General features: G+C 35.3%; 5 protein-coding genes across 19 annotated transcripts; 2 read left to right on the top strand and 3 right to left on the bottom strand.

The window, feature by feature from the left end:
- Window positions 1–209: 209 nt before the first annotated feature.
- Window positions 210–1230, bottom strand: LOC112776918 (heavy metal-associated isoprenylated plant protein 39). Its single transcript, XM_025821190.3, has 3 exons — window positions 1000–1230; window positions 783–861; window positions 210–688 (listed from the first exon to the last, which is right to left on the bottom strand). Exons 1-3 carry the CDS (start codon window positions 1006–1008, stop codon window positions 480–482), a joined length of 297 nt encoding a protein of 98 aa, XP_025676975.1. The 5' UTR covers window positions 1009–1230; the 3' UTR covers window positions 210–479.
- An 835-nt stretch (window positions 1231–2065) lies between these two features.
- Window positions 2066–10140, bottom strand: LOC112779196 (uncharacterized). The gene is made up of 7 exons (XM_072228658.1): window positions 9695–10140; window positions 9416–9557; window positions 9010–9101; window positions 8801–8903; window positions 7983–8164; window positions 2620–2879; window positions 2066–2432 (listed from the first exon to the last, which is right to left on the bottom strand). Exons 1-7 carry the CDS (start codon window positions 10019–10021, stop codon window positions 2282–2284), a joined length of 1257 nt encoding a protein of 418 aa, XP_072084759.1. The 5' UTR covers window positions 10022–10140; the 3' UTR covers window positions 2066–2281.
- On the bottom strand, window positions 4702–6924 carry LOC112775565 (uncharacterized). The gene is made up of 6 exons (XM_025819262.3): window positions 6278–6924; window positions 6054–6134; window positions 5742–5880; window positions 5413–5504; window positions 5266–5296; window positions 4702–4952 (listed from the first exon to the last, which is right to left on the bottom strand). Exons 1-6 carry the CDS (start codon window positions 6827–6829, stop codon window positions 4939–4941), a joined length of 909 nt encoding a protein of 302 aa, XP_025675047.1. The 5' UTR covers window positions 6830–6924; the 3' UTR covers window positions 4702–4938.
- Window positions 10141–14082: 3942 nt separating the features above from the next.
- On the top strand, window positions 14083–16422 carry LOC112777671 (tubulin beta-1 chain). Its single transcript, XM_025822068.2, has 3 exons — window positions 14083–14715; window positions 15121–15390; window positions 15494–16422. Exons 1-3 carry the CDS (start codon window positions 14322–14324, stop codon window positions 16174–16176), a joined length of 1347 nt encoding a protein of 448 aa, XP_025677853.1. The 5' UTR covers window positions 14083–14321; the 3' UTR covers window positions 16177–16422.
- A 1574-nt stretch (window positions 16423–17996) lies between these two features.
- Window positions 17997–22642, top strand: LOC112777672 (uncharacterized). 15 transcript variants are annotated; one of them, XM_072228158.1, is made up of 12 exons: window positions 17997–18266; window positions 18385–18470; window positions 19172–19326; window positions 19990–20143; window positions 20266–20339; window positions 20529–20640; window positions 20953–21090; window positions 21263–21300; window positions 21389–21480; window positions 21810–21893; window positions 22000–22149; window positions 22337–22642. In XM_072228158.1, the coding sequence occupies exons 2-10, from the start codon at window positions 18416–18418 to the stop codon at window positions 21811–21813; spliced, it is 822 nt and encodes a 273-aa protein (XP_072084259.1). In that variant the 5' UTR covers window positions 17997–18266; window positions 18385–18415; the 3' UTR covers window positions 21814–21893; window positions 22000–22149; window positions 22337–22642. The 15 variants fall into 15 exon arrangements, with proteins under 15 accessions (XP_072084259.1, XP_072084258.1, XP_072084257.1 ...); XM_072228157.1 differs by having other exon boundaries at window positions 17999–18287; XM_072228156.1 differs by having other exon boundaries at window positions 17999–18266; window positions 22000–22163.
- The last annotated feature ends 773 nt before the right edge of the window (window positions 22643–23415 follow it).

Genomic DNA, 23415 nt, shown 5'->3' on the forward strand with positions numbered 1-23415 from the left:
GAATGCTTTGAAAACCATAGTTGTCTTCTTTCATCTTTCAAGTGGTAGTGTGGAATGATGGAATCACGAGCGTCCTATACACTTGGTTTCATTGGCACTTAATTTATAGAAAATCACCATGAAATTTTAGTTTAATAATCATTTGCTGAAACAAGACGTCATATTTATCTACAATCTTATCACTATCAGAGGAGAAGCCGTGGCCGCAATTTACAAGATCAGATCATATCATACATCTCTTCAATGCTTACCTCCACTCATACATAATAATGTGAATATCAAAGAAAATTAAAATCCATACAAATTTTTAATGCTCATCTAGTTACTTGTTTCCATTTCAGCAATCAAGCACTAGAAAATGATTGTGACCACAGATTTATAAAGAAACCAACATGAATTAAATCCATGATTTCTGTATTATAAGAAAGAAAAAAGAGGGAAGAATATGAAAAATCAGATGACATGTATTGTAATTGTATTTATTTATTCTCCTTGTTTGCCTCTTCTTTCTTCTCTTCCTTCTTCTCTTCTTGTTTTGTTTCTTCTTTCTTTTCTTCCTTAGCAGGTCCAACCGATAATATGTCAACCTTCCCTATCTTCTTCAGTTTCTTCACTACTGCCACTGCATCCATTTCACCAATCACTGTTATCTTCTGTTCATTTATATCTACAGCAATCGAATCAATCCCTGTTCATCAAACAAACAGTTCATCAAATACACTAATCCTTGGTTGCGTTCCATGAATATATATTCAAGTTTTCTGTGGGAGGAAGAAACCTACCGAAGATATCTGCAACTGCTTCAATTGCCTTTTTCTTGGTTTTTTCATCAGTCATAGTAAGGACCTTCAACTCTATCTTCTGCAAATAGATAGAGATAGATAAGAACAAAGAAATACAATTACTTTTAACTAACTAAACAAGCATAAGCATCAACATACATAATGAAACAAGACAATGGAGAAGAAATTAATGTAAACAAAATGTGCAATTGAGTACCTGAGCCATTCTGATTCTCCACAAGCGAGTGACAAAACAGAACAAGGAAAATGAGAATGAAGACTCCAGAATTTTGTGGCCTTTGTACTTTTATTTTGTGGCCAGCATGGCGCAGTTCAATAGCTTACGTAGGACAATTGTTTTGACATGGTGATGGCATGTTCCAAGCCTTTAGATTTTTCTTTTTCTTTTTTTTCTATTCACTTTCTTGTCATCAACCATATTTGCTTTATATATATAGATATTAAAAATAACATGTAAGATATTAGTGAAATGGAAAGTAGAAGAAAATTCTGATTAATTACTTGTCACTAAGAAAAGTCAGATGAAGACGTTATAATTAATGATATTCTAAGTGCATTAGTCTTTATTTCATGAGGCACCAATCCATTGTTTCCTTAACAGTACAAAAAATTATAGAACAAAAGGCTAACATGAAGAAAAGCTTGTATGTTGTAACTCCTAGCAGACATCTGAATGGTTTACATGTAATATAATATTCATACAACTATACAAGATTGTCCATTCTATAAATTGCTTCTGTTGTTTTGTCTTAGAACCTTTTGTAATGGAAAAATGATAAAGGGCAACCCGGTGCACAAGCGTCCCGCGTTTAACGCAGGGTCCGGGAAAGGGCCGCAACCAAGGTTGTAATGTACGCAGTCTAACCTGATAATTATATAATGGAAAAATGATACAATCCTATAATCCACTATAAGTTATCAAACATACATCCGAAACATGCTTAGGTCAAAACATTCAAAATATAATACCTGCTATGAGTGACCATTAGTAAATTAGAAATATTTACAAATAGCAGGTGACTTTGATTCAACAAGTATCATTTTTTGTTTAAATAGACTACATCTTTTTACATGTCAAAAAATTCTTTGAATATTCTAATCATCAAAACATATACGAGTATAAACTCTAGATTAATTTTCAAGTCTCCCATCTTACAATTATTATTTAACCAATTACATCAAGGGTTATTAATCTTAATGTACTTGAAGGTGTCAGTCTGCAAACTCAGGAAAGAAAAGGGGGTGGGGAAGAAATCCCAAGGTCACAGAATCAAAATGTATATAGTTGCAATAAGGCAAACCTTCTACTATAGTCTGAAATACATGGCAGTGTGTTCTTCTATCATATTAAGATACAGTTTAGAATGTAGATCGTAAGACAAAGAACAAAAAAAGAAAGGGGAAAAGGTAGGGGAATGAAATCAAATATGGTGGTTATTACTTTTATTATATCAATAATAGATGTATAGAACTATATATTATATTGCCCGGGCTTTTATGATGTCAAAGCTCATCTCACTTGGATCCGTTGCTTGCAATTCAACTTGAATGCCATCGAGTTCCCTCTTGAATCTATCCTTGGAGCTCGCATACACCATCTTTTCTCTCACTCTTGATGTATCCGGTGCCCTAAATGTTAAACAATTAATTCATCAGAGGAACTATGACTTTCAATTATCAATTGTTCTTCCCTAAAATTAACTTGAGAATCAGAAAAATTACTGCAATATGTTAGTATTATTAACATTTCTACACATAGCTAGAAAGAACTATGAGTTTCAAAATGCTTTAATGAAACTGAATTTCATCAAATTACCATGCAATGAAGAAAATTTTGCTTTTCTGACAGTTCTCGTCCGTAGTGAAATCGAAATCAAAGACAGCATATCGGCACTCATTAGCAGGTAGAGAAGCAGTGAAGTCATCATAGGTTTCGTCGGGGCTTCCGACTTTCTCCACCACCACTTCTTGGTTCTCAATCCTGAACACAATGAATCGGTAATTCCTCTTTGCCTTTAACTCCAGAAACTTCAATTTACATGCATCATTAACAGCCATTCCAGATGCCGCGTTCGCCTAACACAGTCAATTCATCGTAAAATCAAAGGAAATAACATAAGCATACAACACAGTTCAAGTTCTTACGTTTATGCATTTCATTAATTGCCTAAAGAGGTTAGATTTGCACAATAGTTATGAAAGTAAGATCTACCAAAATTATACAAATGAAGTTCTAAAATCAGAAAAATTCTGTTATATGAAATGATTAAGCAAATTTCATAATTGTATTAAGTAAATCCGATGGTGCTAAAACACATAGAAACAACGGCATCTCTATCTGGCACTATATAATATAACACATGTTCTCAGATTTCAGATAACTATTCGGCATTGAAAAACGAAGGAGAAAGAGAACGTACCATGATGTCGTCGTTGATGGAGAAAGCCTCAAAGGAGAAATGAGAAAGAAAATGAGTTAGAGATTTGGGAAAGAAACAAGAAAAAAAATGAGAGAGAAACAGAGGAAGAGATCCTTATTCAGAGGGAAATAAGAGCCTGGAGACAAAAACGGAGAGCAATAGAATTTTGAGGCAGGAAACAGAAGGTTCATATCATTTCTAAACTTTGATGGCTCTTAGCGTAAACCAACCTACATTGCATTTGCATGTGCATGTGCATCAATATATGATTATGATGCATGCTTTCTTAATTACAAATCACACTTAATACTCGATTTGGTACCTGAAGTTACACGCGAGTCTCAATTTAGTCCCTGAAGTTTCAATTATCTCTATTTAGTCCCCAAACTTTGTGAACATAACTCATGTTAGTCCTTAAAACAATTTTCAACGTATAAACGTAAACGAAACACTGTTGTGACAGCCGGATGCCACACTAAATTTTGTAAAATGATATCGTTTTGGTTTTGGCACTCAAATAACCTAAAAACAACATCCTAAATGGTGTTTATTAAAATTTTACCTAGCAAAATAAGTAATACGATGTCGTTTTTGAGCTATTTAAATGTTAAAACCAAAACTGCATCATTTTACAAGTTTTAACGTGACATGTGATAGTCTACAACAGCACTCTATTAACGTTTTTATACTAAAAATGATCTCAGAAACTAATATGAGTCACGTTTATAAACTTTCAGGGACCAAATTGAATATTATCTCTACAAATTATCTTTTACCATGTCATCACATTATAATATTAAACAATTAATTATCGTGTTAAATATCTTAGTTTTGCACGTATTTTGAAAGCAAAAGATTAATTTTTCTTCAAATTATAATTGGACTTATACCTCGTTTTAAACAATATTATATTAATGTTCTAGCTAAAACTAACCCAAGATAACATACTCTTTTGCCAAAAGTAATGCGGCATTGGTTTTCGTTTTTAGATAAGAAGCTTCAAAGGAAATTGAAATTCAATTCAAATGGTGAAAATATGGCGTGACAAACATTTAAAAATACTTTTTGTTTGTTTATTTGTTTTTACCAATTACTATTAGTATCCTATATACATAGACGAACGAAATAACAAATTTCTAAACGCGAAATGATATTTACATAATTTCTTTTTTTACATTTTTTTATACCTTTCTTTTATGGTACAAAAAAAATAATTTTTTTGTCATTTCTTATCAATTATTTTTAATACAAAATATAAAAAGTGTACAAGAGAAAATTACACAAAAATAGGGTATGTAACCTCCCTTGTTCCTAAACTCAAATAAGTAACATGAACACCATATTACCAGTTTCAAATGTCAACCTATAGCTTCATTATCTTAGTCTCTACGGAACATGTTCTCCTTATGGCTACAAGCCACTGATCTGTTACCCAAGAAAACTCAATGAACTATACGCCACCAATTAATCTCGAAACATAAGCGAGGAAAAATATAAATATATATATAAAAAGGGATTAATTTCCATCAACATGGCATGCAAATATTGCCAATGCTTCTGTTAAAAAGATATATGGCGAATAGAAACCTACAAAATTGGAATACCACGCCTCCAAGACATGACACAATCACACAACCATACATGTAATTTTGCTCATTGACAGGAAATCATCCCTGCTAGTTATTTGTAACCACACAGACAGCAGCGTGCTCTCCTTAAGCTTCCACAGCTGCAAGGAATAACCAACACTTGTCAGAGACAAATTAACACATCTACTATTCAAGAATTAGCAAGATAAATTACATGTTTGGCAACAAAGTATTTACGGGAAGTAATAACGTTATCTTATTAATTTTTTTTTTGTCAAAAAGCTGTCTTCGGAAGCTTTTCATATAAGCTGTTTTGAACTAAAAATAAACTAATCCAAACATACCATTTGAAAATAACAACAGCTCAGCAGCCACAACAAAGTTATTAACAGCAGTACAACATTTTCAGAGCAAACAATATGAAAAACAACAATGAGAAGATAACAGACTTACTTTTGTCAATAGGCCCATTAGCAGCAACCTCCTGAGGAATATGAATCATAAAGGACGTTATACTTAACTCAATGAGAAGATGTTGTGAGAACAATGAATCAAAACACTCCCTTCATATTACGGGAGTAAAAAAAAGCATAAAAATACCTTCATACTGATTCCATGACAAGTTTGTGGACACTTATTAGTGAAGTGTCCATGGGCAAAACACAATAAGCACCTAGCAAATCGTCCTCCCCCTATATCCCACGAAAGAAACAATTTCAATCACATGGCAACACAGGAAAAACAGTGTAAAGTGTTACCATAACATGTGTGAAGATTATATTGTAGCAAAGGAAGAACTGACTGGTAGTTATTAATATTAACTTGTAACTTTGTTACTTTAAAGTGCAGAATTAACAAAGCAGTATCATTCTCATATTACAATGGAAATAAGTAAGGAAGTTGCCGAAAGCAGGAAAATTGAAGCAAACCTGCTGTAGAAACCGAGCATTTTGCAAGCGTGTGACCGAATTCCCCACAAAAGAAGCAAATTTCCTCGTGAATGTGTCGACCTTTCCTCTTCGGACATTTCCAGAATTTATGACCAGGCACTTGGCATGATTGACACACCTGGAAACACCAAGTTAGCCTTAATGCACTGTAAAATACTACTCCCTATTGTATCATTATAAAAAAGACTGGGGGACTAGGACCATTATTTTGCAGTACCTACACTATTATTCCACAATAGAGGCACATATAATATAACTATTGAAACTAAATATATGGATCCCATAACATACCTCATCATAGGCCACTCCAGTGAGTAGTGCTTTAGTTCCCTGACTCCGGGTATGATGAGGTGAATTGGCATTGCCTGTTCTCTGGAGATAACAAACAACTAACCATTTATGCACTACAATGGGTAACTCTTATTGTATCAATTCCAATATATGCTAATGCTAAAATAGGCCAGAGTGACATTCAATACAACTCGTACAATAAATATATGGATCTTATTGCATACCAAAGGGATTTCATCAGTTGACTCAGAATTGTAGTTGTTAGATTCTGACACGTTGCTCCGAAGCAATCTCTTACTTTTCTTCTTCTCTTTGTTCTTGTGATTGTGTTTGGTGGGTTCTGCTTCTGCCACTTCATTATTGAGTGCATTGTTCTTGTTTTTGTTCTTCCTCCTCCTCCTGGCATTCTTTGACAACTTCTCCTCAGGTTCCAGTTGGAGTGCAGCACCTTCATATTTACCTTGCCCGTTTTCTTTTCCAGCTAAGTCAACTAATTTAGCTGCCAATTCATGCTTAGAGAATAACTGGGGGTTCTCTGCACCAGTTTCCTTCAATTGCTGAACCACCGCGGAGCCTGAATTGGGGTTAGGGTTAGGGTTAGCTTTAGGACGTGTGTTGTAGCGGTGGCGGTGAGTGGGGGGTTGTGGAGTTGGAGCATGATTGTGCTTCCTCCTCCTCTTCTTGTTGTTGGTGGTGGTGTGTTGCGGAGAAGAAAGAGGATTAGGGTTGCTGTGATCGTCTCTGGACCTCTTGCGGTTGGGGGTATCAGAATCCATTGTTATTCAAAGAGGAATAGGGTTAATGCATCAAGAGCCAGGGAAACTTAAATAACAATCAAAGTTCAACCCAAAAACTAACAGCCCAATATTATTCCCTAAATTTTAATTTTAGATCTTAATTCTTAAATCCTCTCTTTTCAAAAAGATATTATTTATTTTTAACAATTATATTCAAATATTAGCCAACTTGGATGTAGTAAGTTTTTTCTTTTAGTAAAATGTGTTTATAAATTTAGTTTAATTCATTTATTATTTATAATATATAAGATAAGATTAACATATAGCTAATATTTAATTCTTAAAAAAGCGAAATTGTTTATGGATTAAAGGCTGGTTTGGTTAAATATTTTATTAGATTCTATAAGATATGGCATGATTTATAGTTTACCCATTAAGTTAGTTTTAATTAGGAGTGCACATGATTCTGGCCCAACTCGAAGATTCGGCCCAAATTTAGATACTTTGGAACTAATTTGGTGTGATTTTACTAGGCCTAAAATCAAATAAAGGACTCAAAAATAAATCCGATCATTATTTAAGGTCGAGTCTCGATCATGGCAAACCTGGCTTCAGGCTCCATGCGCAACCCTAGTTTCAGTTGCCAAATCCTATACAAAAATTAAATTAAATCAAATTAATTCTTCGAACCAGACCGGGTATCTCTTCGATGTTAAATATATCAGATTTGGAAATCTTTTTAGGCTGGAATTCGTTCGACAATTAAGCTTATCAACTGTCGCTTTGCTTGAACTAAATTCAAGTGCAAATACAGAACACCGATAAATGATGCAACAAAATTCAACCCTTAAAAAAATAAACAAAATACAAATAACGACAGTAATCTAGTGATTGTAGCAAAAAAAAAACTATGGTTACATTTTGTTTCCCTTTTCATAACTCTGCTAAGATTAACGATCAAAAATATGAAATGGTACTTCAGTTATGTTGTAACTTCTTCTCCAAACTTTTAGGCAACTTCAAACTTGCAGAAGCTTTTAATGCTCATCCTGGAAGTGAGTCTGCAGACTGCAACGAATAGTAGTAGGAGGGGCCTTGTATCTGGCGTTTAGCCATAGAATAAGAAAAACTGGTATAATGGAGACAGCCCATATCCACATATCAAATGAAAGCATAACCATAACGGTCATTAGCTGAAGTTCACAACTTTAGGACCCTTATTCTTTGGTTTTGCTTGACCGTCTTTGGACTTAGAGGACTTGTCCTTGTCTCTGTTATTTATGTCATCTGTCATGAAGTCATCCTCAATGTCATCCCCGCTCACAAATTTGGTTATCGTTCCACAAGGCCTCTGTTCATTTCTCAGTCTCATTGCTGAATGAAGAAATGGAGTTATTAGCAGTGTATAATACAAGTACCATTCTTCAAGATATAAAACTTTTAGCAATTCAATTTATCAGGAGATCAGCAAATGAATGCAATTAAACTGGAGCAATACAGAAAGAGTTGCAAGAAATCACATTTGAAGTACATATTTTACTCCTAAAACAGATAATCATTTCCTCTAATTTAAGGTTTGTGATATGCAATTTGAGTTCACAGTGAAAACTCAAGCATAATCTGTGAGTCTAGAACCACAAATATCAAATATGACTAGCCACTCCATGATATCCTATGGCTTCATAGTATCAATTTAGAACACCCAACAAGAGAATAAATTAGATTTAGAGCAAACAATAGCACTAATTTTTTTAGCAGCAGTTCTTTTAGTTATCATAAGGTGATGAACAAGCAAAAGCAGTGCACCTCCACCACTTGCATGTACTTGAGGTTATGGTCAATCATTATTCTACTTGCAGACTGGATCTAAATGCAGCTAAATAGCAGCAAAACATAAATAATATCAGATGTATGTTTGGAAATGGAAACAAATGAGATATGGACCCCATACAAACTAATCAAAAGACGAAACTTTAGATATCAAAAACAGGAATATAGGAATAGGCTTACATCCATCAGCAGGCCCATTAGCAGCAAAAGGAGCTTTCTTCCCTTTTTCGGGACAATCCCTTGCCAAATGTGTCACGCCACCACATATTTTACAACAACCACCCTAGTATAAACAATTACTTAAATATAGATTAGACAGTTGATTCAAGTGTTTGGCTAATACATCATCATATATTTGACAAGGCAACAAGAAAGAGAAACAATAATACCTTAGGATAGATGCCATGAGCATTTTGAGGGCAGTTTTTACTCAAGTGTCCTTGCTGTTTACAGACAAAGCACTCTGCAAACTTTGTCCCTCCTGCATCACCATTGAAACACTTCATCTCATAAGAAAACAAATTGGAACACAACCAAAAGCTTAACCAAAAAGAAGTTATTCTAATATTCTATCAAAGGCACAACATTAAGTAACAATGTTTCATTGTTCAGTAAACTAGAAAGCCCAAGAGGATGATTATAAATCTGTGGTAAACTGCTTAATAAGAATTCCAATTTTCAAGAGAAAACCCTGAAACTAACAATGTTCATGTTATATCATTCACAACTTATCTTGTTTAAAGTTGAACCATTCTAGCTCCAATATATATCACAAAGGCATGATAGATAACAAACCTTCTTGAACAGGGTGGGGACAATTTGCAAGTGAATGACCAGTTTCTCCACAATTGTAACAATACTTGTCATCCTTGGCACCAACTTGAACTTCAGGGCAATTCTTAGCTCGGTGACCACGCCGTCGACACCGCAAGCATATCTGTAAAGACCACAATACATTTAATCACAACAGTGCACCAAATCCAGTTGATACTTCATACTTCATCCTAACTAAATTAAACTAACCCTATCGTTACCAACTTCACAGCATTTGTTTATATGCAAAGAAGAGCAAACCTTATTCTTCTCCCATTCAGCTTTTTGAGGACAAGACTTGGCAATATGGTCGGCGGCCTTGCAGATGAAGCAGGTGTCACCGGGCTTCATGCCGGGGACTCTGAGAGGGTGCTTTCGGTAATTGCTCTTGAAAGGCTTCTTAGAGACGCCGAGTTCTTCGGAGCCATCGCTTCTGCGTTTTATGGAGCTGCTCTTAAATGTGTTGCTCTTCTTCTTCTTCTTCTTTTTGTCAGGGTCCTTGGGAGGCGTGGGCTCGGGCTTGGGAAAGAGCTCAGGGTTCTCCTCTTTGAAGCGCTTCCGTGCAAGTCGCTGCCTCTGACTCACCATCTTCGTCTGCTTAAGGGTTTTGCACTTTGTAACCTCTGCTTGCGGCTACGACACTCGCCACTGCCACTTGCCACCCAAACCAATTTTTTTCATAATTTTTTTCCCACTTTAAAATTACCAATTTTATTCTCATTTTATTTTTATTTTTCACAACTCTGCCCCTCCCCCCAGGTTGGGCCCCGGGTTGGGCTTAAACATTTTCTTCTGGGTCAGAATGCTTACAGATACAACTTGCAACTGGCTTTTGTGACCCAATAATAAAAGGTACAGACTACAGAGCGTGAAGTACCAAAAAAAGAGGTATGGAAGTTTTACTTAGGTTTGGACTTTTATGACTATTTTGATTATAAATATCTTTTTTACATGTCAAGCGATACGTGGCGTGTCAGGTGTCACTGACCTGATACATCAACCAATTATCTAGTGACATGTGGCACTTAACATGACATGTCATCATACCACGTAACACTTAACGTGACACGCCATCATCTAACTAACAGAAGGACTAATTTGACTTACGTTTTATCTTTCAAGAACTAATATGACTAAACAAATCATTTGAGGACTAATTTAAAGAATTGGTGATCTTTCAAAGACGAATTTGACTATTAGCCCTTTGTTTGCTTGAAAAATTCCAAGCTAAAAAAATTTTTGTTTGGGACCTTTTTATTATAAAATTTAGAAAAATTCTATAGTGTGGTTATACTAAACATCCACACATGTGGATTTGACGTGTTTTTCTGCAGTGCCTTACACGTGGAAGGGAATCTGATATGACCACTGCTCTAAAAGGCTGGCATGTACTATTCCTTGCAGTGTTAGTTGACTTAGTGAACGATAATAATTTCAGTTACGTAGATTAATTAATGGAGAGAAGAAGCCTAATTTTTTTGGTAGAATGGAGTAATGGGCCACATGAATTAAATATTAATGGACTGAGATGTAATCTTTCTTGGAGTATTGGATTAACAGGATAGGACTATTAGTAGTGAATGGGTTAAAAGTGAAGTTTTTTGGCAAGTGGAAAAAAATTTGTGGAATGAGCAGGATTCGTTTATTATATTAAAGAATGACTAGTGCCTACATTAACAATAAACCAATTGAGCAAAATTTTTTAATTATTGACCTCTGTTATAATAACGAAACGGGTTTTTTACTATGATCATACCCATATTAGAAAATAATTTTAACTGAACTTAATGTGAAAAGTGAAGTTAACTTTAAAAGAAGGAAAATCGACAAATAAATATATCTGTATTTTCAGTTACATAAAGAAAAGAATACGAATTTTATTAAAGTGGAATAACTGGTATTGAAGTTGCATGTAGATGCAAAAAAAAAATTATGAAGTTAATTACTATTGACTATATGCCAAACCTAAAAAAAAAATTATAAAATTAAAATTGAAGTAGTTAAATCCTCTTGTTGTGAAGAACCAAAAAGAAGTCTCTTAAATTAATGCAAGATATGTAAAAATAAATTTAATATTAAGTTTTTTCAAATAATTGTGGTGACTTGAGATCTTTAGGTGTGTGCTTGCATTACGGTATATAAATTGGCATAAAATTGATTTTGCAAACATAATTTTGATGAAAAGTTTATCTTAAGATGATTTACGTTTGGCTATCTTTATATAAAAATAGATTATAGTAAAAAAAATGTAATTTGAATTACACTACTAAAAATCACTTTTAAATAAAAAATTATTAAAATAAACCTCAACTTAAATTAATTTTGTATATTATCTGATAATATTAAATTTAGATATTTGAATAAATTTTATTAATTAATATTATAATAAAATTAATATTTATATTCTAAAATAAAAATAATATATAAAAATTGGCAAAATATATTTTTAATTAAAATTAACAAAATATAAATTTCAGAGAGTACTAATAATTATAAAAAAAATTAAATATTTACTTTGGTAGTGAACGAAATAAATCAAATAATTTTTTATGAGGTGACAAAGAGTTCCTTTTTCCCATATACCAAGTGAGAGACACTATGTTTATTTTATTTTGGTTTTCTGAGATTTTTTTCAGCATTAACTTTTTTTTTCTTCCACTACATACTAAATTTTTATTACAATTTTTTTTTGTTCTTTCAAAGCATTTTTTATGGATAATTTGGGTTACCTATAGATATTTTTGGTAAACTACTATAAAACTTATATGAAAAACAAAAACAAAATAATCCACCCAAACCTGTTAATCCCATTACAAACAAAATCACTTTATAAGCCCAAAAACCCAAAAAAAAGATAACCATGATAATAAAATGGCAGACTATTTCATTAGCACCCTAATCACTTTATAAGCCCAAACTTCTTAATGTCATTTATTCCACGTAGAATCCATACATGTGGATATTATATACATCCACACCATATACTCTCCCTAAAAATTTAAATAAATAAGAAACTGTGGTCCATTTACTTTGGGTGAACTGTTTTCAACACCGAACCTGGATTCTTTGTTTTACTAACTGCACAATGAAATGAAGAAGTCTTTACATATAAACATGGCTCGTTAAAAGTTGAGAGGACATGTTTGAGAAAACTTTTGTGTGACAACGAATCAAAATTCCTTTGGTCAACGAATCAATACTGGAGCATCTTGCTGGGCTGGGGCGCTAAATAATCTTATTATCCAATAATTCACCGTTTGCTACTTTCCTATTATTACTATTATAATATTTTGCATGTTTTAGGGAAGATGAGGACGACTTGGTACTACTGAGCCTAGCTAGCCTATACTTCGAATATAAACAGTAGTCTAAACTATTTAGTTTAATTTAATCATGTATCAATAATCCTTTTTATTTACGTAACTAATTTGTATATATATTGCATATATTAAGAACCAACTTACACTTGGCACTTGGCAGAATTGGATAGTGGTTGACCCATAATCGGTTTTTGGAAGTGGAAAATCAATGTCATAAGGTTGCTTGTTATCCCAGCTTAGTCGAAAAATACGTTTTTGTTCAGCAGAGATATAGATAGATAGATTCCTATAGTGCGTGGTAAGTTGCAAGTTATGTCTCGTAGCTGTGTTGATTTGAAAGAGTGATAAAAAGCGTACCAACTTCAGTTTGTCATGATTAATTTATTGATTATATTTATAGCTGGAGATACATTGGATCCATGAAAAAGCAATAAAAAGCAAAGAAGTCATAACTTTGTCACGAAGGGTCTTTGTGATCAGTACCTCTGCTCTCACTTGATGCTGCTTTTCACTCCTTTGCTTCTACTCTTATTATCCATGGAAAAACACGGCCCTACATACTATTTTAGTATTAGATGGGTGATGGGTCCACCACCATATCGATTTTTGGCTAGTGTGAAACAAAAGTTTGCACAACCTGTGTGTGGAGCCCTCAGAACACCACCCGCCATATTAATTGATGAGAGTAGTTGGGAACAAAGCCATAATGGGATATATATAGGGGAAAAGAATTGTATAGATAATTCCAAATTATTAGTTCATTTGGTATCATTTAAGTACTTGCAACGCTAACCTATGATGCCTACAACTTTAGGGACATTAGCGGACATATAAGTACATTATTGGTTGAATATAATGTATCAATTTTAATCAACAATCCGAGCATATTATACTTCGAGCTCAATAGACCTTCGTATGTTCACTCAGAACTAAATAATTTTGATATTTGCTGCATATAAAACTATGGGGAGAATATACAACTATGCAAGCAATGCCTTCGAAGCTTTCAAGAAGTGCAACTCACATGACACAGCCCGCAATCACGTGCAACCGATGCCCTCCTTTTCATGTGGGCCAAAAGAAAGCCCCACATGAAAAAGCGCGTCTGCATCACTCGCCAACACCGAGCGTCACCTTCCTACTCTCCAACCACACAGGTTCCGATGTGTTGTCAGAGGACGTACCCTGATTCGCTCCTCCAACGCATTAACGGCCGAAACTTCACAAAATCTTAAGCCTCCACGTGTCAACACATATCACAACTCTTTAAATCAACGACCAGAGATGATGAGAACAACTAAACAGATTACACGGGATAAATGCCTAACCAGATTCAAAATTTCCGTTAGCATTTCAAAATTGAAATTCCCCCTTAAACCCAACGCTACCGTCAAATCCCCCCCGCTAACTGCCGAACCTCACTTAACACCGTCACGATTCCGTTAACTCCCACCTATAAAATCCTCTTTATCTTCGTCGCTCATTTCACAGAAGAGCGTTCCCACTTTTCACACACATTCACTCACTCTCTACAGAACTCGTTTTTTTCTTCTCCCTCGTCTTCGAAAATGCGTGAGATTCTTCACATCCAGGGAGGGCAATGCGGCAACCAGATAGGTGCCAAGTTCTGGGAGGTGGTGTGCGCGGAGCACGGGATCGACTCGACGGGAAGGTACGGTGGAAACAACGACCTGCAATTGGAGCGAGTGAACGTGTACTACAATGAGGCAAGTTGTGGCAGGTTCGTTCCCAGGGCTGTTCTTATGGATCTGGAGCCCGGCACCATGGACAGTGTCAGATCTGGTCCGTACGGTCAGATTTTCCGGCCTGATAACTTCGTTTTCGGGCAGTCCGGCGCCGGTAACAACTGGGCCAAGGGACACTACACAGAGGGGGCTGAGTTGATTGACTCGGTTCTCGACGTCGTCAGGAAGGAGGCAGAGAACTGTGATTGCCTTCAAGGTAATGTTCGGTTCTGTTCTAGTTTCGAACTTAGGGTTTAAGTGATTCTTCTGAGTTTATGAGCGTTTTGTTTTGTAATTTTACGTCATTTTCTGAGATTGTGTTTTCAAAAATAAACCAGTTCGTTGCATCATGTATGTTTGTTTGTTTGTCGTCATTTATTCTAAGAATCGAATTTCTGTGGTCGCTGCTTTTCCAAAGCCGCGTTGAAAATTCGAAGAAATGATGTTGAATTTTAGAGAATATATAGATAGATGGATCTGGGAAGAAAAATTGTCAATACGCTGGTTTTGAAAAGTAAACTTTTGTTGTGCAAATTTTGCAAAACATGTTCAAAAGTTTTTCTTCTGTTCTATGCTACTTTTACTTGTAATTGGATGATAACATAACGTTTTCTTTTTTCAGGATTTCAGGTTTGCCACTCCCTTGGTGGTGGAACTGGTTCCGGAATGGGAACCCTTCTGATCTCCAAGATCAGAGAAGAATACCCCGATAGAATGATGCTCACTTTCTCGGTGTTCCCATCTCCTAAGGTTTCTGACACTGTTGTTGAGCCTTACAACGCAACTCTCTCGGTTCACCAGCTTGTTGAGAATGCCGATGAGTGCATGGTTTTGGACAACGAAGCTCTCTACGATATCTGCTTCCGCACCCTTAAACTCACCACCCCTAGCTGTGAGTCCATTTCCAATAATTTGTTAATAATGCTCAGCTTGACATGAACTTTTTATTTTTTTAAATTCATTGCAAAGATTTAGCTCCTCTTTTGTTTTCACAGTTGGAGACTTGAACCATTTGATATCAGCCACAATGAGTGGTGTAACATGTTGTCTTCGGTTCCCTGGTCAATTGAACTCTGATCTCCGCAAACTTGCGGTGAACCTCATCCCTTTCCCGCGTCTACATTTCTTCATGGTGGGTTTTGCCCCCCTCACATCCCGTGGATCACAGCAGTACAGGGCTCTCACTGTACCCGAGTTGACCCAGCAGATGTGGGATGCCAAGAACATGATGTGTGCTGCTGATCCTCGCCATGGGCGCTACCTGACAGCATCTGCCATGTTCCGTGGCAAGATGAGCACAAAGGAGGTTGATGAGCAGATGATAAATGTCCAAAACAAGAATTCATCTTACTTTGTTGAATGGATTCCCAACAATGTCAAGTCCACTGTTTGTGATATCCCTCCAACTGGCCTAAAGATGGCATCCACCTTTATTGGAAACTCCACGTCCATTCAAGAGATGTTCCGCAGGGTCAGTGAGCAATTCACTGCTATGTTCCGCAGGAAAGCTTTCTTGCACTGGTACACTGGAGAGGGTATGGATGAGATGGAGTTCACGGAGGCTGAGAGCAACATGAATGATCTTGTATCGGAGTACCAGCAGTACCAAGATGCAACTGCAGATGATGATGAGTATGGCTATGAAGATGAGGAAGAGGTTCCGGAGGAGGATGCTTAAATGCAGTGTTTTTTGAACTATTTTAGTATTGTGTTTGTTGTGATAATATCGTATTGATGTGTTTTTGTTTTTCTGCCTCAACTGTATGCCTTTCTCCGGGGGGTTCGGATTGATTTTGGCGTTGTGTGGCTTTGGTATTATAGATTTTTAGTATTTTTCTTGTGCAAGTGTACAATGTTAAATTCTTGACCCTGGTAGTTTCCAGTAGTTGAAATCTAATGGATGATTCTTGCCATATTTGATTAATGATTTTATGTCGTGCTACATTTCAAGTTGTTCTGTTCTCTTTATCGTCTTTCGTTGCATTTCTACCCTTTTTATTGGTAACCCTTGTTAAGTTAGCTTGGATTATGCCCCAATATAAGAATGTCATTGAAAACTGTCATTGAATAACGTAATTGGTGCCCTTTTTATTGGTACCCTTTTTATTGGTACCCTTGTTAAGTCTTCTATCATATAGTCTTGTTTCGCAGAAGTTTTATTATTAAAATCTTCCAACAACAAAGTTAATTGAGAGAAAAAATGGAAGGATCCACTCCCGGATTTTACCAAATACCATGACAACAAAGTAGGGTATAGAAATGGTTTTTTATTTCTTCGGATAGAGAAATTGCATTTGCAAAAGGATGCTGGCATACAGGCGAATTATAATGGAGTGGTTTCTTATATGCTGTAATCTGCTGCGGACAGAGAGATCTTGGAGGACCACAACAACTGTTTCAAAATTAATAAATGTTCACTCGGTATTTCAGGCTAGATATTAACCTCATGGTAAGGCCTCACTCATGCGATCCATGAGAGATCATTAATTAATTGGTTACCAACCAATAACTGCAAAATATGTTCACCGTTTCTTATATGGAATAAAAATAATGTTTTCAGTTTATGAAATTGAGTTTTATTCCGTTCTGATAGCTGGCAGAATTAGACACTTAAGATAATATAACAATGAAACTGACATGAAACAAAATTGATAAACCAGATGCACGAAGGTGCAATGAAATGTGGGAATATGAGGTATCTCGAGCAATCTAGGTAGAAGAAACTCATGACTTGCACGAAAATATTTCATCGTGATGCACAAAGCCACAAACTAATAACCATAGATCTATGACATACACACATCCACACATCACAACACATTTATCAAGCGATAAGTTCAAATATAATATTCATAGCAGCAACTATCAAAATATTCTTGTGATTGGAGTAAGAATCATGCACGTTTTTCTCTTATCCAACTAAATGGAAGAAAAATTCTTAAACAGCAGCATATTATTGCCGAGCAAATTGAGTAACTATGGAGGAGTGCTAGGGCCAGCAACTTTTGTGTTTTGTAACTATCAATTGGCCATCAATAGTGTTTTATTGGTATGAGATTACATCTAATGGTAGGAGATCACTCATTTTTCTTTTGATGGTTAAGTGCTGGCCACAAAATACAAAAGTTGCTGGCCCCTAGATTTTTTCTTCAATTTAATTACGTATAGCGGTATAATACAAAAGGTCCTTGGCACTCCTTGCTAACATTCTTTTTGTCAAAAAAAAAAAATCAGAAAGAAACATTTATCCCAAGAAGTCCAACAATTTCACGGTTTGTTTTAAGGGAATAAAGCTTAACGGTCTATGTAACAAGTTTTCATCCATAACAGGTTTATTTTCTTCAATTAATCATCAGCGTTTTTTTAATTTGTCCCATCCATTTTTGTGCTGTCTTTTACTATTGAATATGGACTGGGCCAACTCAAATTTTGGTGAAGCCCAAATCTAACTAAGAGGAAGAGAGTACGAATATACGTTGTTGATTGAAAACTTGGGTAGAGGGAATCTAAATCCTAAATTTGTTCGGAAATATAGAATACGATATGGTGAAAATAAGAGTGCAGCTTTTTACCATATTGTATAGAATATGGTGAAAAGCTGAACTCTTATTGCACTAGTATATATACATAAGTATCTTATTATATCATATAATTTCATTAAAAACTAAGCATATTGTGACTTGTTAATTAGAATGGTGCAGTGATGATGATGGAGGTGGTACCACTATTCCCGACGTTGTGAGTTTGGCAGTGATGATGATGATGGGGGTGGTTTCTAATTTGAATCCAGTATTCCAGTTTACTTAATGTTTGAGGTTTCCCAATTCAATGCTGCAAAGGTTGTTTTAATTTATGTATATTTTTGTGGTCCTCTGTTGTATTGCAGTGTGAGAAGGTTCTTGACGGTTTGCTTCGCGATGGTAGGCTTACCCTCAAACAGATGGTTGAAAGAGCCGTCCAAGGAAAAGGCAGGTATTATTTTGCTTTGCTTCTATTAATTGTGAAAGAAAATTATGTTCTTTTGTTAGTATTTAAACTGATTAGTTGCTTGATCCGGGTCAAATTTCGATACATGTTTAGACGGCTTAGTTAGTTTTTCTAAGAGAGGTATATTAGTACCTTTCTAAAGGGGAGCACGAGCATACGCTGAGTGTGGCAGAGATGAAGATGTTGAGATGGATGAGTGGTCATACGCGATTGGATAAAATAAGGAACGAAGATATAAGGGAGAGAGTTGGAGTAGCACCCATTGTGGAAAAGATGGTTAAATCGCATCTCAGGTGGTTTGGACATGTGAGAAGAAGACCGATAAAACATCCAGTCAGGAAGGTGGATGAGATGGAAGATGGACAAAGGGCGAAAGGCAGAGGAATACCTAAGAAGACCATCCATGAGGTGGTGAAACGAGATCTACATGTAAACGGTTTCTCTGTTAACATGATACATGACAGAGCACAATGGCGTTGTTTGATTCATGTAGCCGACCCTACTTAGTGGGACAAGACTTTGTTGTTGTTGTTGTCTACTCAAATATAGTCAAAAGTGTGGTTCTCTATAAATCGTTGCAAGTTTAAATTCCAAGTTGTGGTTCAGCTCTCTTATACGCTGCTAAATAGTAACACTGAATCCTCTATAGTTAGACTGCCTTAAATTCATCTTCTTTTCTCTTTCAGAAAATCCTGGTGCTATAGAAGCTGTTGTTCGAGAGAGCTTTCATAAGCTTTTGAAGGCACACTATATTGAACGCTGCCCTGCATCAGAGCCAGTTGTTTCTACACTCATTAAGGCAGAATCTGCTCCTAGAAAGCGGGGTTCTAAGATGGCCAAGGTAATTGGTTCTTTTCAATTTCTACAGACAGCTGGGTTAATTTTTATACAGGACCCGGATTTATAGCCAGCTTTTTTGTGTAGCAGTCCCCATTTCTTTGTCAATTTGTAGTGTTATGAAAGTAATGATTTGTCTTACAATCAGATTTAGATGTCTGGGTATGTGTTGGGTAGGAAATTGAATAATTGGAACTAGCACAACCCATCTGTTGAGATTGGTAAAGATATCAATCACTGAAATTATCGAGATTCATGCAAACAAATTTGAGCTGCAACCTGTTTGGTTTAGACTTCTGATGTATGGTAGCATTGATTAGAAAGTAATATTAAGGTAATGCGACAATGAGTTCAATTTAGTAGTAAATGTTTGGCCTTTGTATTACACTAATGACCCTCTATTTAGTACTTTCTGATTTGTTTGCTTATTACTTTAAAAGTTTTGGTTCAGCAATGATAATATGATATATATGGAAAATACATGAGCGCTGAAAAAAAGTGGATATTTGATCACCATTCAATATCATCATTTTGATTGAAGTTGCAACAGCATAGTGTTCACTATTGTAACCTAAATATGTATTACCTCAATGTTGTTTCTTTTTATTGATAAACAAAGAACTTTATTAAGATGGAAAAGAAGAGTTTTGACAATCCATGTTTGCAGAAATTTGAAGCAGAGACCATAGAACAATGCGTTCTAGAAGCTGCTGTGCCTGGGGAGGCAATCAGATTTGCTGTTACAGCATATACACTGGGTAATGCTGATAGAGAAGCAAAATCAGATGATTCCTCCATTGTAAATTTTGGAGATAATAGTGGTAAGTCTATTGTCATCTTATGTGAATCACTAATTATTTAAGGTTAGTCGGTTACCAAAATTTACTGCACTCATATCAGTAGTATGATACTTCTTTTCCTTACTTTTTTACTTGGATTCAAGGTGGTATTGCAAACGAGGTGTCAATACTTTGGCGTGCAAATTTTGAGGAATTTATACGGCATCTTAGGCATAAGGTTAGTCTTTTTATAAGTTTCCTGCTTTTTTGTTTTTTCTTTCTAATGATCTGGTTGATATATTTATGGATCTCATGCCATAAGGTGCTGTTTATATGTATTTGGTGAATTCTTCTTCTCCATCTTCCCTTAGCATTATGTATATTATTATTGGATGAATACACTTGAAATATTCCATGCAAATTACAGTTATTGGTCGAGAACGAAAGAAAGCGACTGGATGATGGAGCTGCAACTACCTTAAGTTCCATATTGGATGTGATTAAAACTGTTGAGGAAAAAGTAAAAATAGAGAAATCAGGTTAACCAGATTCCTTACTTCATAGACCTATGTTATTACTGTTGTGGCTTTGATTTAACTATTGCCATTTGCCCATAGCACCAGTCAGAATTTGGAAATCTAATATTGGATGTTTGCTCCAGTGGTTTTCTCTTTTGTATTGGTTCTTTTCGTTAACAAGGGTTCCTCGTCCTCCTCTTCTCTTTGCATGTCTTTGTCTTTGTCTTTGTCGAATCGATTTTTCCTTTTACGAAAAATAAGAAGAAAGAACTGCACAACTGTTATCTTTTGCACTTGGTTGGCTAACAGAATGTTATCCTATATACGTTTCAGTTCCCTTATCACTGGAGTCTATTTTTACTGAAGTGACGAAAACTGAACACGGTCGTACTATGACCATAGATCGTGTTAGAGCTTCTCTAGTACAGTTGGGTTGTCCACAGAGGAACTTTGATGATTCATATAGTATTGGTACTATGACATATCTTTTCCTCATGTTAGGCTATTTTGTGCAATATAAACATCCTCCTTTTGTTTTACTTATTTATTTATTTTTTCTCCATTTGTTTATGCCAATGGAATTCTGGTTTGTAACTCTTTTTTATAGTTTGAAGTTCTGAATCAGTTTTCATTTCCTTTACAGATTTGAGGAGCATTGTTGAAATGGCTAGAAATGAAGAGGTTTCTATATCTGTCCTTTCCAAGTCAATTATATATGAGTATTTATGTTTCTACATGTAGAACTCTTGTTTCTTGCGCTATGTTGCAGGTTGAGTCAATTGTCTTGAAAAGATTTGGAAGTGATGCGACAGAATATTTAGGCTCCTGTCAAAGTCTAACTGTTTTCTTGAGACAGATAAGGTTATTAATTGGAAAAAGCAAAAATTTAGAAAATGAAAATTATTGTCCGAATTTTTATTTCTATTACATAAAGAAAATTCAAAGCCCTGTATATCTATGATATGGTACTATTTATGAAAATAAATGAGGTTTTATGAAAGGAATCTTTAGTTCTTTATGGTTTATTGAAATGCATTGAAGTACTTTATAATCCCATTTAGCTTTCAAAAGATGGTACTTTATGGAAGGATAACAACGTATGATGTGCCAAAACCCAATTAAAGAGATTGATGAATTGTCCTTTACTGTAATCCTCTTATAACCTTATACCTAATCCCTTTTCTTTGCAGATAGCAGAGTCTGCTCCGGTCGATAAAAAGGAAGCTCCTAGATTACTATACAAGTTATGGAAGGATAACTACTTGCATATGGAGGTGACAATCTGATAATATTTACACTCGCACTTTGTGAAACAGTCTATTTTGTGGTTAGGAACTTAATAAAATATCTAATGTTCCTGCAATCTAATCTTGCTTCCAGAAATTAGTTGTAACTGCAGCTAAGCAATCGAGATTTATGTTGTGGAAAGTTGATAAGCCTCTGCTTTGGGAAATTGTGCTGGACGAGATGTACCATGCTGCCTTAAATTTGAGCTTAAGATTGGCTTTTGAGCAGAAAAAGGATGAAGATGCAAGTTACTCACTGTACAAGTTTGTTTAAAAATTTACCAGTCAATCGAGTTATACGCATTTTTTTTAATCCATCATTGTGAAATTTAGTAACAAATACATTGCTATAAAGATATACCAAAATTTTATAGTGATAGATAAAAAGGGAAGAGAGAGTGGTGCTTATGTGTTACTTCTGCTTGTCCCAGCTGTTGCATGTTCCTGCAGACAAGTTGGTTCCTGCAGACAAATCAAGCGAAGTAAATGCACTACAGAAGAGATACCGGCGACTAAGAGATGTCCTCTTTCTCATGGGATCATCATTGATGAAACTTGATGATGCTCTGATGCTTTTCCATGACTTCTGAATGTAACTTGTATTGTTTAGGTTCAGAAATTATAGCATGCAACTTTGTGTAGGAGATAGATGATAGATCATAGAAGTGGTGATTTATGCTTTTACATGTAAGTTGTATATTTCCTTGGAGTTTATTGATATTCATTGATTTTATTAATGTGGACACATCATTTTTTTTTCTTTATGAAAGCTAACTCCATACGTGGCTGGATGAACTGATTCAGTCCTGACCAAACCCTGCAACTACCAACTAAGAGCAGTCCAGAAATGTGCATCAATATCACTTTCATGGTGTTAAATGCAATAAATGACTCAACCACTCGCATAATAGTGTAAAAGCATTCATTCGTTCTTCAACATTATCAAAGTAAACCCAACAAATTAAATCAAATAACCGTTTTACATTTTACCCACCGACCAATGTACAAAATATGTTCGTATGTAATAATGTAACATAAGATAACCATTAATTTCGATCTCTGCTAGGTTAAGCAATATTTAATCATTTAGAATAATTCTCCACATACAAGCGTTTTTTTTATACAAGTCTTTACTGCACTTTCTTCTTCTTTTTGCTGCACGTTCTTCTTCTTCTTCTTTTCTTTCGTTTCTTGCATTCTCTTTCTCCTTCTTCATTTACGTGCTTTTCTCTCTATTTTCTTTCTTCGTTATTCTCAATTTCCATTGTTTTTTGACATCAAACTCTGAAATCGTTTTTGAAGAAGAAGAAGCAGCAAAAGATGAGGAGGAGAAAGAGAAAGAGTTCTGAATTATGCATAAGGTGTACTTCAACGAATTTTGGGTGTATTTCTTAAATTCTTTGGGTGTATTTCTGTAATCGTTTGAGTGTATTTCTGAAATTTCATTATCTTCAAATTTGGCAAGAAACTCGTTTTCATGGAGGAAGAAGAAGAAGAGTCGTTCATAATT

This window comes from Arachis hypogaea, chromosome 19 (genome assembly GCF_003086295.3).
Source record: "Arachis hypogaea cultivar Tifrunner chromosome 19, arahy.Tifrunner.gnm2.J5K5, whole genome shotgun sequence".
Classification (NCBI taxonomy): Eukaryota; Viridiplantae; Streptophyta; class Magnoliopsida; order Fabales; family Fabaceae; genus Arachis; species Arachis hypogaea.

Excerpts from the sequence above, each read along its gene's own strand:
- LOC112777671 (XM_025822068.2), top strand. The coding sequence starts at position 14,322 with ATGCGTGAGATTCTTCACATCCAGGGAGGGCAATGCGGCAACCAGATA. Across the intron at positions 14,716-15,120 it reads GAACTGTGATTGCCTTCAAG|GATTTCAGGTTTGCCACTCC; the intron begins GTAATGTTCGGT and ends TTCTTTTTTCAG. Across the intron at positions 15,391-15,493 it reads TAAACTCACCACCCCTAGCT|TTGGAGACTTGAACCATTTG; the intron begins GTGAGTCCATTT and ends TTGTTTTCACAG.
- LOC112777672 (XM_029295406.2), top strand. The coding sequence starts at position 18,305 with ATGTTTGAGGTTTCCCAATTCAATGCTGCAAAGGTTGTTTTAATTTAT. Across the intron at positions 19,327-19,989 it reads GGGGTTCTAAGATGGCCAAG|AAATTTGAAGCAGAGACCAT; the intron begins GTAATTGGTTCT and ends CCATGTTTGCAG. Across the intron at positions 21,091-21,262 it reads TGATGATTCATATAGTATTG|ATTTGAGGAGCATTGTTGAA; the intron begins GTACTATGACAT and ends TTTCCTTTACAG.
- LOC112775565 (XM_025819262.3), bottom strand. The coding sequence starts at position 6,829 with ATGGATTCTGATACCCCCAACCGCAAGAGGTCCAGAGACGATCACAGC. Across the intron at positions 6,135-6,277 it reads CAACTGATGAAATCCCTTTG|AGAACAGGCAATGCCAATTC; the intron begins GTATGCAATAAG and ends TGTTATCTCCAG. Across the intron at positions 5,881-6,053 it reads CTGGAGTGGCCTATGATGAG|GTGTGTCAATCATGCCAAGT; the intron begins GTATGTTATGGG and ends TGGTGTTTCCAG.
- LOC112776918 (XM_025821190.3), bottom strand. Across the intron at positions 689-782 it reads AGCAGTTGCAGATATCTTCG|GGATTGATTCGATTGCTGTA; the intron begins GTAGGTTTCTTC and ends TTTGATGAACAG.
- LOC112779196 (XM_072228658.1), bottom strand. The coding sequence starts at position 10,021 with ATGGTGAGTCAGAGGCAGCGACTTGCACGGAAGCGCTTCAAAGAGGAG. Across the intron at positions 8,165-8,800 it reads TAATGGGCCTGCTGATGGAT|CAATGAGACTGAGAAATGAA; the intron begins GTAAGCCTATTC and ends TTCTTCATTCAG. Across the intron at positions 2,880-7,982 it reads CTAAAGTTGTGAACTTCAGC|GCGAACGCGGCATCTGGAAT; the intron begins TAATGACCGTTA and ends TGACTGTGTTAG.